The sequence below is a fragment of the Mus musculus genome, chromosome X, assembly GCF_000001635.26.
Source record: "Mus musculus strain C57BL/6J chromosome X, GRCm38.p6 C57BL/6J".
NCBI classification, from domain to species: Eukaryota; Metazoa; Chordata; class Mammalia; order Rodentia; family Muridae; genus Mus; species Mus musculus.
In genome coordinates, this window is record NC_000086.7 from 75,825,548 (window position 1) to 75,838,521 (window position 12,974).

General features: G+C 39.7%; 1 protein-coding gene across 7 annotated transcripts in view; it reads right to left on the reverse strand.

Moving 5' to 3' along the window:
• Pls3 (plastin 3 (T-isoform)) overlaps positions 1-12,974 on the reverse strand; it is an 89,530-nt gene that overhangs the window by 39,895 nt on the left and 36,661 nt on the right. For all 7 annotated transcript variants that reach the window (NM_001346519.1, NM_001346520.1, NM_001166453.1 and 4 more), the window contains exon 2: positions 1,326-1,406. In NM_001346519.1, coding sequence (NP_001333448.1) covers positions 1,326-1,398 — 73 coding nt within the window. In that variant the 5' untranslated portion in view covers positions 1,399-1,406. The remainder of the gene's footprint in view (positions 1-1,325; positions 1,407-12,974) is intronic.

The following is a 12,974-nucleotide window of genomic DNA, read 5'->3' on the forward strand; positions in this document are numbered from 1 at the left end:
GTTTCATAACTGTAACTTTGCTACTGTTATGAATTATAATGTAGACATTTTTGGAGACAGAGGTTTTGCAAAGTGTTTACAGCCACAGGTTGAGAGCCAAAGCTTAAGCACAATCTGTGTCTTGTGAGGATTTGTATCAGTAGTTAGTTTTCACTCCATTCACTTTATCCTTTATGGACTTGAACTTTGCATAGAATGAAAACACTATGCATTGCTTCCATAGCTACTCAATTGGAAGGCATGTGATATGATGTTAAAAGGTTCAAAACAAAATAAAACTTGACCTGGTGTCACAGGCTTGCAACCCCAGCTACTGGAGAAGCCGAAGAAGAGGCATAGAGAGCAAATTCAAGATCTGGCTGGCCTTTGGAGTCAGTTCAAGGTCAGTTTGGGAAGGGTATGAGACCTTGTCTCAAAATAAAAAGTGAAAGGAAAAGATGGTCATGCTACTTATAGGCTTAGTTGGTCTAGTATATATGTATACCACAAATACACAAAAAAGAAAACAAGCCATATATGTTGGCATGTATCTATAATTATGATTCTTGGGTTAGGTGAGAGGATCACAGTTTATATCACCCAGGATAGCTCAGTGAGACTGTCTGAAAATATTAATGGCTGAGGATGCAGCTCAGCTGTAGAGGACTTGCCTGCCATGCATGAAATTTTGGGTTCAATACTCCGTTCCAGGGGAAAACAATGACATCACAATATGCCTTTCCCTCTTCATTTGATGCTTCTTAGAAGGATGAACAGTATACATAATGAGTTCAAGGCTAGCCTGGATACAGATTGAGACTCTTTCCTCAACAAATAAAATACCACAGGAACAGTGAAATCTAAGTAATGCTTCAGCGGTCACTCCAAATACTCCCCTTAGAAAAAACATGATATGGAAAATATTCTAATAACATACATATGTCATTAAATTTTCAAGTGCCACAGCAGGACAGATTTAATGACTAGGACTCTGAGCTAAAAATGATTGACCATATTAAATACTAGATTCTATTAAAATATTTTAAAATTTTTAAAATTTATACATACATACCTATACACACACACACACACACAGAGTCCACATAACAACTTGCTCCTGCAAGTTCCCTCCTTCCACCAAGTGGGTCTTCAGGATTGAATTCAGATATGCACCATTAACTGTTGAGTAATGTCTGCCAGAATTAATATAGTTTTGACTACAATGTCTAAAACTTTATCCATCTAACCCTAACCTTGATTTTTGGAGTCAATCTCACTATATTTCTCAGATAAAGGCTGATTTATGGTAATTTCTAACAATATGTTGTGGTATAAAATGCACTCACCAACTTTTGCAAAGGCTTCTTTGAGTTCATCAAGCTCATCTTTGGAAATCTGGGTGGTCGCCATCTCATCCATGTAAAGATCTAAAGGGAAACAAAAGGCTCATTCTTCAAAAAAGTTCATGAAGAATATGTAACACTAGCATTTGCTAAATTACAAACACAGTAAGATGGCTTGCAAAGTACTAAAACACTCTGAATAGGTAACCATGTATCTACACCCAAAATAAAAAAAAACAATCAATGGCAAGTTCTCATTCATCAAAAGCTATATAGAAAAAGAAACTAAAGTGTGGATACTTCGTCCCTCCTTAGAAGAGGGAGCAAAATACCCATGAAAGGAGTTACAGAGACAAAGTTTGGAGCTGAGATGGAAGGAAGGACCATCCAGAGACTGCCCCACCTGGGGATCCATCCCATAAACAACCACCAAACCCAGGCACTATTGCAGATGCCAGAAAGATTTTGCTGACAAGACCCTGATATAGCTCTCTCTTGTGAGGCTATGCCAGTGCCTGGCAAATACAGAAGTGGATGCTCATAGCCATCCATTAGACTGATCACAGGGTCCTCAATGAAGGAGCTAGAGAAAGAACCCAAGGAGCTGAAGGAGTTTGCAGCCCCCTAGGAGGAACTACAATATGAACTAACCAGTAATCCTAGAGTTCCCAGGGACTAAACCACCAATCAAAGAGTACACAAGGAGGGACTCCTGGCTCTAGCTGCATATGTAGAAGAGAATGGCCTAGTTGATCATCAATGGGAAGAGAGGCCCTTGGTCCTGTGAAGGTTCTATGCCCCAGTATAGGGGAATGCCAGGGCCAAGAAGTGGGTGGGTTGGTGAGCAGGGAAAAGGGTAGGGGATAGGGGATTTTTGGAGGGGAAACCAGAAAAGGGGATAACATTTGCAATGTAAATAAAGAAAATATCTATTAAAAAAAGAAAAAACAAAAAAAAAACAAAAAGAAAAAAGAAAAAGAAACTGAATCAATCAAGAATAAAGTTTAGTTTTTAGAAATATTTACAGTTATCCATTCTGTGGGTATGGGTACACGTCTGTCACAGCATGCATTTAGAAGTCAGAGGACAACTATTGGCATAGATTCTCTGTTCAGTATGTGGTTCCTGGGAGTTGAACTCAGGAGGTCTCACCTGGTGGCAACTTCCCAATGATAAAATCTTAAGCTACACTAAAAGAGGATAAGAATGCACCAAGATATAACTCAAAAGCATTGTATGACAGAATCTTGTGTGTGTGTGTGTGTGTGTGTGTGTGTGTGTGTGTGTGTGCGCGCGCGCCATGGTGAAGGTCAAAATCACTTGGCTAATAATTCTTGTAAAATAAGTTACTGATTTCAAACATCAATCATATTGACACCTATCAAGCACTCTTGTTAAAAGGGAGATAAAGAGGGCTAGTGAGATGGCTCAGCGGATAAGAGCATCCGACTTCTCTTGAGTTCAAATCCTAGCAACCACATGGTGGCTCACAACCATCCATAAGGAGATCTGACTCCCTCTTCTGGAGTGTTTGAAGACAGCTACAGTGTACTTACATATAATAAATAAATAAATAAATCTTTAAAAGCAAAGGGAGAAAAAAAAAGGAAGATAAAGAGAAAGCAGTCAAAAGAAGTATATTTGGTTTTGATATAGATTCCACGAGTATATGTTAACACACAATACTATGTTAAATTGTTGATATTATATACTACATATGATTTTTTTTTAAAGATTTATTTATTATATGTAAGTACACTGTAGCTGTCTTCAGACACTCCAGAAGAGGGCGTCGGATCTTGTTACAGATGGTTGTGAGCCACCATGTGGTTGCTGGGATTTGAACTCCGGACCTTCGGAAGAGCAGTCGGGCGCTCTTACCCACTAAGCCATCTCACCAGCCCTACTACATATGATTTTACATTTATAATTTAAATATATATGTATATATGCAACAATAATAAAGACAAGGAGAAAAAAGAAGAGGTCATGAATTTATTTGATATAGAGTGGGAACATGGAAAGGATTAAAGGGAGGAGAGGTAAGAGGGAAAAGTAAATTATGATCTCAAATATAAAAATGCCTTAAAAGTAAGAAGTATCTCCAGCTAGACATACATTTTGTCATTGTGCGTTTTCACCATTTGTTTGTTTGTTTGTTTGTTTGTTTGTTGATAGAGGATCTCGTGCAGCCCAGGCTGGCCTCAAACTTGTTTTGACTAAGACCTTCTCTCAGGCTTATCTGTTCACCTCCTTTTGCAAATGCTGAGATGGCAGCCATGTCCTGCCTGATTTATTCAGTACTGGGGATGGGACCTACAGTTTAGGAATGCTAAGTAGGCATTGTAGTAACTGAGCTCTCACCTGAGCCCAGAGGTAGTCATTTTAAATAATAAGAACTAAGGCCAAGGAGGCCCTGAATTGAAGCAGAGCTCTCCATGGGAGATGCTGTATGGAGGAAAGGAAAAAATTATGTCATTACATTCTAATCTCAAAAAGAAAACACATTTTGAAAAAGTGTGGAGTCAAGCAGCGGTGACCTACACCTTTAATACCAGCACTTGGGAGATGTGAGCCAGTCGCTATGAGCTTAAGGCCATTTTGTTTCAAGCAGCAAGTTCCAGGCTGATAAGGCTATTTGGTGACACCCTATCTTAAATAAACAGGTAAAGAAACAAACAATCTTGACTCAAAATAAAGTAGCCACTTTGTTTAAAAGTCATAAAATGTTTTAAAATAAATTAAGATGTAGCTGTACCTGTAAGTTGTATTTGCTTGAATGCCACGCCCTCTGCTCAAGTCTGCTTGACAGGCTGAAAGTAAGCACTTAACGAGGAAAAGAGTTTCACGGAAACTCACCTCCTAGAGCTTTGGCGTTTTCATTTACCCATATACTCATACCCTATTCCCACATTAGTCTGGTGTATGTAACTACGAACTCTCTTTTAATATTTTATTATAAATCCCTTTTAAGATTAAATTCTGTTAGAGTTAAATCTCCCCAGTGTTCCAAGGTCCCAGAAGCCGAGCTTAGAATCCTGTAAGAATGCAGTAAGGAACTTAACCTATTCAGTAGCTAATTAAGCATTACAAAAGACAGAGCCAGTAGCTCAGAGCTGTTCTGCAAAGTATTTACTAAGGACAGTAGGAAATCTCACCCAAACAAGAGAATACCATAATAGAGCTAGGGAATCCCACTGAGACAGAGATCTCTACAGCTAGGTATAGCAAGCTTCATATTAGAAGCAAGTTAGTAAATTCTTCTGAAGACCCAAGAAATACCGGGGTTGGAGTATTGCAGTATTCATGAAAAGGTCTTCTAGTGCAGAACCCCTGGTGGTAGGTTTAACAATAGACTAGCTTTACACCTGTGGCAGTTTTACCCTTTGTGACTAGCTTTACCCTTTGTGGCAGCGGCCTGGTCCCCGCCTTCTTTTGATATATACATTCCTTTTGTATTGTGTCACTGTAAATTGATGGATTGTATTTTGCCTGGTTTCTTGTTATTTCTTGGGTATAAAAAATTTGATGCTCGACCTGACATTACATTCAGATTCTACACAATCTTGCGTGTTAGTCTGTCTGTCACCCGCCGACGCCTTGCCCACCTGCCCCAGAGACCTGTTCCAAGCAAACATAGGGACCCAGAGGGTCTGTGGCACTTGAAGTAATTGTTGTCGTGGTGGCTTACTGCCTCTGTCTTCTAGGCCTAGATCTGGACGTTTCTAGCCTCTGTACAATCTTATTTAGGCTTAGAATGTTTTCGGATTCTGAGACTTACTGCTAAATAAACCCATCCCTTTCTATTCCTTTCGGAACTCTCACTGGCTGGTTCAACTCAGCTATTCTGGCTCAAACTCCTCCCCATGTTATCTTATTCAATCTGACTTTTCTTCCCTCCTCCTAAATGGCTCTGCTTGTCTTCATACTCACGTTGGCAACATGTTCTTTCTAATCTTCTGGTTCTTTCTGCCTTTACTGGCGTCTAGCTTGTCCTCTCTCTTCTGTCAAATTCTCCCAGTAAAACAGACTGCCTCCTCTTTACACTGCCCCTTATGGAAGCTTCCCTTTCTTCTTTCTTCTCGTGAGATAAGAATACCCTATTCCGTCAAATCTTATTAGTCACTTTGTCTGTCACTCAATTAGACACCGTTTATGAACATGGTGGTCTTCTTTCTATGCACTATCTTTACCTTCATTGTTTTGGATTAAAGGCGTGGGCGTCCAAAATTCTGGGATTAAAGGTGTGTGCTAGGGCTGAGCTGCACCACAAGTAGGAAAAGGTTTTTCAGTAAAGAACACAGTCTCTAGGTTCATAATATGGTCAAACATCCTACAACATAAAGCTGTATCCCTATGGTAAGAATTCTAAGTTTGTCTTATGTATCATACTAATGATGTTTAACAGTGTCAATCACAAAAATATTAGATAGGATTAATTATAATTTTATTTACATACATTTTCAGTGATCATTTCAGTTTGTTTTACATTGGAGTCTGATTCTGTATCCCTGGCTGGACGGGCACTCCCTATGTAGATCCAGCTGACTTCAAACTACTGGCAATCCTCTTACCTCTACAATTCATCAAGCTATAATGAAAGGCTTATTCCACCATGCCCATCCAATCCTGTTTTTAATGAAAAATTATTAGCCATTTCCATGAACTACATATATCGAACAACAGCCTTGGGAGTGAGAAAATCTAAAACATATGGTTTGACCTCTATCTCTAAAGGCCCTTTCTAGTTTGGGTAGTTTGAATCCATAATTATCTAAAATAGGTCAGTAAAACACATTTCAAGCAATAATAAAACTATACAACTGATTTCATTCACATACTACATATCATTTCTGTTTTTTTTTTCTCTCTCTCATCAGTAAGAAACTGGAAAGAGTTAAGCCTGGACTTAAAGCACTTACAATCCTTGTTGACCTTGTGCTTGTCACTCTTATTCCAGCTGACAGGAATGGGCATCTTTCCGTTCCACTTCCTCCCTTTTCAAATCCCTCCTCAACAGGCCTTTGAGTTCCCCTGTTATCCTCACACCATACTTCAAAAAAAAATATGTTATTATTCTTTTTGAATGTGTGTGTGTTTGGTTATGCACATCTTGAGTGCTGTGCCTGTAGAGGCCAGAAGAGGACATCAGTCCACTACATCTGTAGGTGCAGACAGTTGTGACCTGCCACCCCCGACACCCCCTCCCCCCACCCCATGGGTGCTGGAAATAGAACTATGTGATCTTCTTATAGAATTGGGAAATGCTTAGATCTCACTGAAATTATTTCAATTTCTGTTCTTTTTTTTTTTTCGTCTTCATTTTCATACAAGTTCCCCCAAAGAAAGTATCCAAGACTGGCTTTCATGTGAAACAGATAATTTGTTATCATTGCTGCTTCTGGACACTTCCTGAATGCTTGTCATGCCCGGAGATTGCTTGCTGTCTCAAGGACATATTCTTCTTAGGCATGCAATGAGAGGCCCTCAATCAATACCCTGGTCCTGCTACTTCCTAACTGTAAGTCCATGAGTTAGTTTATTTCATTTCTCTGAGGCTCAGCTTCTCATTTGCAAATAGCACTAATAATACCTGTTTCCCGGGATCCTCATAAAGATTAAAGATGACGTATGTGAAGGCAAATTATAAGCTACAAAGCATTATACAGCAACTTCAAATCCTCAGTGAAAGAAAATGGGGAATAAATAACTCCATAAGTAATTGTGAGAGACTATAAATATCAGGCATTGGCTCTACTAAAAGTCTTTTAAATGGGATACATGAAGAGCTGTCTCATCTCCCTTATAATTATTGACTACAGAGTATAACAAGCCTCCCTCATATATAAAAATTACAAGCCTTCACTCAGGGTAGTTTAAGAAGGATGAGCATAATAAAAACCTGTCAGTCACATTTTACCTATGACTCAATTTGGCCCTTTCACAAGGCCAGCCTCTAGACAGAACTTGAGGTGTAGGCAAGCGATACATTTTAAAAAATAAAAGTAACTTTAGTATAAATACTTTGAAGTCATCAACAGCTTGTTAATACTGTCACATTCCTCTCCATCTGAACATTTTCTTATGAGCAAGAATGCTGAATAAAAGATAAAGAAGTAAGATTAAGATTCAAGTGTAAAGCCTGTTTAATAATGTATGACAGGCAGGGAAATGGCTCTTTGAAATGTCTTTTTTTTTAACCTGCCCCCCACCCTCGCAGCCTGTCTTACCACAAAAGTGCAAATGTGAACTTTGTTCATATGATATGAGAGTACTAATACTCACTGAACAGAACTCTCTCTATATATGTTTTCCTACATTTCATTTTGGCAAAGCAGGCTGCAAAGCCTTTGTTCTCTTCCGTCTGCCTGACTGTTCTGTACAGAGAAATCAGCGGGAGTCGGGGGAGCTCTCTTTCCTAACCATCTGAGATATAGGAAAACAGATTTTCAATTCTGGGTATAAAACAAAAGGAAACAAAACCTTGTTTGGGTTTTTTTTTTTTTTCATAAAAGGATACGGTGTACAACAGGGTACGGATCAGGGCGTCACCCATAGAAGAATCTTATGCTTATGAAGTCATCCCTAATTACAGCGTTTGACTAACAATACAGCAATTATGAAACCACTGCACTGGCTCATGTAACTATACAGAAACCTTGGACACAAATTCTTGCTGAGAATGGTTTACCTAAAACTACCTGAAACTATTACTCAAAAATTGAAGGCTGTTCGAAGTGGGGAGCGGGGAGGAAGGTCCTGATCCCGGTTCATCATCTTTGGAATGTAGCTTACTGAACAGTGGAGTTACTAGTATGTGTCATTCTGTACCATGGCAGGGTCAGGAGGAAGGGTGGCACATTCAGGAACTCCTTTGTGGGTAATCAGTAGCTCAGTGTTAGAGAGACTGTCTACCAAATATCCTGCCTTTCATTTCCAGCACAGCAGAAAACAAAGAAGCTGATCAAACACTCTAGTAACTAACCTACAGGATATTCACCATAGACTTCATTGACAGCCACTAGTAAACTTTGTACAAATGGAATTGGGAAAATGTTGATTAAAGATTGCCCAGTATATGACTTAAAACTCCCTAAGGAGGGGGTGGACAGATGGCTCAGTGGTTAAGAGCACTGACTGCTCTTCCGAAGGTCCTGAGTTCAAATTCCAGTAACCACATGGTGGCTCAAAACCATCCATAATGAGATCTGACTCCCTCTTCTGGTGTGTCTGAAGACAGACAGCTACAGTGTAAGTAAATAAATCTTTAAAAAAATAGTTTTGTTTTGTTTAAAAAAAAAAACTCCTTAAGGAGAAAGCAATAAAGAGGGGAAGAAAACATGGAAAGATGTATTCTTTTGTTAGAAAAGAGGAGGAAACCACAAAGATGTAGCCATCATTTTAGCAAACAATTCTAGAGCAGGCAACAAAAGAGGGGAATATTATTTGTCACCTTCTTCCATCCAAAGCATGCAGTGCCTTGGAACACCCACACTTCACATTCCTACCTATACCAACAGAAACTGCCACCCTGCCTCCTCCTCAAGTTAGGAAAGTCAACAGTGCCAGTCTCTAGGTTGGATGGGTGTGTGCCACTCTGTGGGCTAAAGCTCACCATCTCTTCCTGTGATTACTCAAACTCCAGTGCCATATTTCCTAATGACTTTGGCAGATCTCAACCTGAGTGTCTAACGCATTCACTCATGACTCATCTACACTCACCAAGCCTTCACTGAAGGCTTAATACATACTAGGCAGTGCGTCTAGTGCCACACATACAAGCAATTAGGACCCCAAAGCCTCTTTTCTCTAGAAGAGTTTATTGTCCAGTAGAAGAAAACAGCACATCATACTAGAGTTATCATAGTTATTTGCACTGAGTGATAGTTGTCAGCCAACATTTCCATGGATGTGGCTATGTCCTTTGTCTTAAAGACTGGAGACCTGTTCTAGACTTAGGAGTCAGAGAAGGTGCTATGTGGAGCTTCAGATATACAGGAAGGCTTGGGCTTTTAGTCTAGGGTTAGAAGGTCAGAGTCTAGCTGAGACCTGACCACAGGAGGGGAAGGTCAACAAGAGTTATTCAATTCGACCTCACTGCCATCTCTTCCCGTCCTCTTCTCAGTACTATGACTCAAACCCAAGGCCTGGAGCATGTTAGGCAGATGCTCTCTTCAGTGAGTCACATCCCTGGCCTCTTTCCTTTCCCTCACCAACTCTCTTTCCTGATATACCAGGCTTCATATCCAACTTCTCTATTTTTTGTAGTATCCAGACAAATACATTTGAGACACTGGTTGCCCACAAAGTTTGTTTCCTATGAGTGAGTCAGTCATTAAATTTCCTGGATTCTCTCTTACAAACTTAGATTCTTTTTCCATCATGTCCCTTTATGGTCTCACATTTGATCAATTCTAGAAGCTTCAGTAGTTTCTCCCTAGGATCTTTCTATATATCCCAGGCTAGCTTTGAATTTACCATCTTCCTATCTCTATCTCCAAGGTGCTTTAATTATCAGGATGAACTACCATGCCCAATTAACATAGACTTATTTATAGAAAATATATATCCCAAGAATAGCATTTAATAGTCTTATCAAATCTCTTAGATGAAAATATCCATATCTCATTGATCAGTATCACATCTCATTGGCAGCCACTCAACCTGTATCGTAGTGCCTGAAGTATAGGTAATAACAACTTATGTGAAGTAACAGCATGTCCTTCTAAGTTTCTATTTTAGCCACTCATAATTGCAGAGGACATATTTACTGTGGGGTAAGCTACTTGCTTCATATGCAAAATGGAAGTTACTTCTCAGAAAAATATAATCTTGGAAATATTACTTTGACATTAAAATTTATTTCTTTGTGTGTGTGTGTGTGTGTGTGTGTGTGATATTCACACTTAACAGAGCAACTGACTTTAGAGAAGTTACTTCAAATTCACATAGCTAGAAAGAGATGAACCACGTCTCAAACCCCAGACCTATTTGAAACAGTCAATATTCCTAACCACTCTCAACAACTTACAGAATGAATGTTCTTTCCCCAAGATTCAGTAAGGTAGAAATAGAATGTATTCATTACTATAAACCTTGGTCACAGTGCATTTGGATTTTCTTTCAAATTAAAAATGGCCCACAACCAGTTAATTATGCCAGATCCCCATATTCAGCATGTACCTGCACTAAGTGTGTGCCACCTGCTTGATATTTCAGGAGACCCCCTATCCTGGCACTTCGAGTCTCTGTGAGGCTATGCGCTTCCTCTCCCACTGAGAACACTCTTCTTTTTTGTTGTTGTTTGGTTTTTTTTTGTTTGTTTGTTAGTTTTTGTTTTTTGAGACAGGGTTTCTCTGTGTAGCCCTGGCTGTCCTGGAACTCACTCTGTAGACCAGGCTGGCCTTGAACTCAGAAATCCACCTGCCTCTGTCTCCCAAGTGCTGGGATTAAAGGCGTGCGCCACCACCGCCCAGCTGAGAACACTCTTCTTGAGATGCCTGATATGACTAGTTCTCTAACTCTTTCTGATCTCTCTCTTCAGCTCAGCACAGATTTTAGAATTCTGTCACAAAGCTTAGCAATAACCTTGTGTTAATGTAATCATAACCAAACAGTCAGTCATCATACAGTTACTTTTTCATATAGAATTATTTCTCTTTCAGAACTTTTCTTCTTGAAGCAAACTTTTGTGGAATCTTGGTAAAGAATCTATTCTGGGTTGGGGAGATGGCTCAGAGGTTAAAAGCACCGACTGGTCTTCCAGAGGTCCTGAGTTCAGTTCCCAGCAACCACATGGTGGTTCACAACCATCTGTAATGGGATCTGATGCCCTCTTCTGGTATACTCATATAAATGAAATAAATCTTTAAAAAGTATCTATACACCATTTCTTTCTGTTCTCTCTCTCTCTCTCTCCCTCTCTCTCTCTCTCTCTCTCTCTCTCTCTCTCTGTGTGTGTGTGTGTGCGTGAGAGAGAGAGAGAGAGAGAGAGAGAGGGTTTTTCTGTTTAACTCTGGCTGTCCTGAAACTAACTCTGTAGACCAGGCTGGCCTTGAACTCAGAGATCTACCTGCCTCTGCCTCTTGAGAGCTCCTCCAAGTCTGGCCCTGCATACCATTTTCATTCAATGCTTTGAAAGTCAAAAGAAAGCAGTCAAATCCCAAATGTCCTCACACTCTTTTTAGGCTCCTAGTTATAAAATGCAGAAAGACATGGTGTCTTTTTTATTTATTCTTGACAATTCACTAACCATAGCACATCAGCATTTGTAATACTTGTATATTTGGGGATGAGAAGAAGGTTCAGTGGGTAGAGAGCTTGCATGTAAGCCCAAGGACACAAGTTCAAACAACCAGAACCTAAGTAAAGCTGAGCACAATAGCATGCATCTAAAATACCAGTGTTCCTAAAGCATGAGGGTGGACATAGAAGAATCCCCAGAGGCTCTTGAGGCCAGCTAGTCTGGTGTATTTAGTGGCAAACAATGAAGTAACCCTGCCTCCCAGGAGGTGGACAGTGAGAACTGACAGCAGAGGCAGTCCTCCAACCACCATAGGTAACCAGTGTGCCTGCGCACATATGCACAAAAAAACATGAAGATCGCTTTGGTCTTCTGGGTCTTTTTTCTTTTTGTTTTATTAATTTATACTACGTTTCATTATGACATTTTTGGACACATATTTTTTTTACCATGTTTGATTATTGTTTTCAGACAGGGTCTCATTTAGTCCAAGCTGGCTTGAATTTTACTACGTAACCAACTATAAAATTAATTTAAACTTCTTGTTCACCTTTTTCTAGATCCTGAATGCTGGGATTACAGGTGCGCAACAACATACTTGGTTTATGTGGTGCTGAGTATCAAACCCAGGGTACTTGTGCATGCTACCAACTGAGCTACATCTCTTTCATGTCCCTTGTCAACTGCTTTTTTTTTTTTTCCAGTGAGATAAGGTGTCACTGTCTAGACCATGCTGGTCTGGAACTCACAAATATTCACCTGCCTCAGCTTCTAAGTTTGGGGATTAAAGGTATTTATTACCATACCTGGTCTTGCCAATTGTTTTTTTTTTTATAGTCAATGTCCAGTTGTTTTTTTATACTCAATGTCAACAATAACAACAACAAAACTATGAAAGGAATATTCAACTATACAGCAGACTTGACTTAGCACAGTAATTAGTAGGCCTACATCTTTTGGTAATTTTGTCTGACACTTCAGCCACACACTGTGAAACTAAAGCAGAGAGCATCTTAGATATTCCTCACCAAACCAACAGCATTTGAACTTCCAGTATAGCTACATAGGTTATTTGGGGTGTAAAGAATTGGAATCTGAGAACTAAAACCACTGATTGGAAGAATCTGGATATATGTAGCAAATATTCTTGGTTCATTCATTTTGAAACAAACCAAGAATATTTCATTTATTTTATGAATGCACACACATGGAAGGCCGAGGACATGGGTTCACCTTGCAGGTGGAGATAGAAGTGCTTGGGAGCTGCCTAGCATGGGTACTGGGAATAAAACTTAAGTCCTCTGCAAGAGCAGTATGTGCTCTTAACCTAGGGAATCACCTTTCCAGCCCCACATCTTGGTGCTACTCTGGTTAAATAGCAGAGACTTGGCCTGGTGGAGCAGCATTAT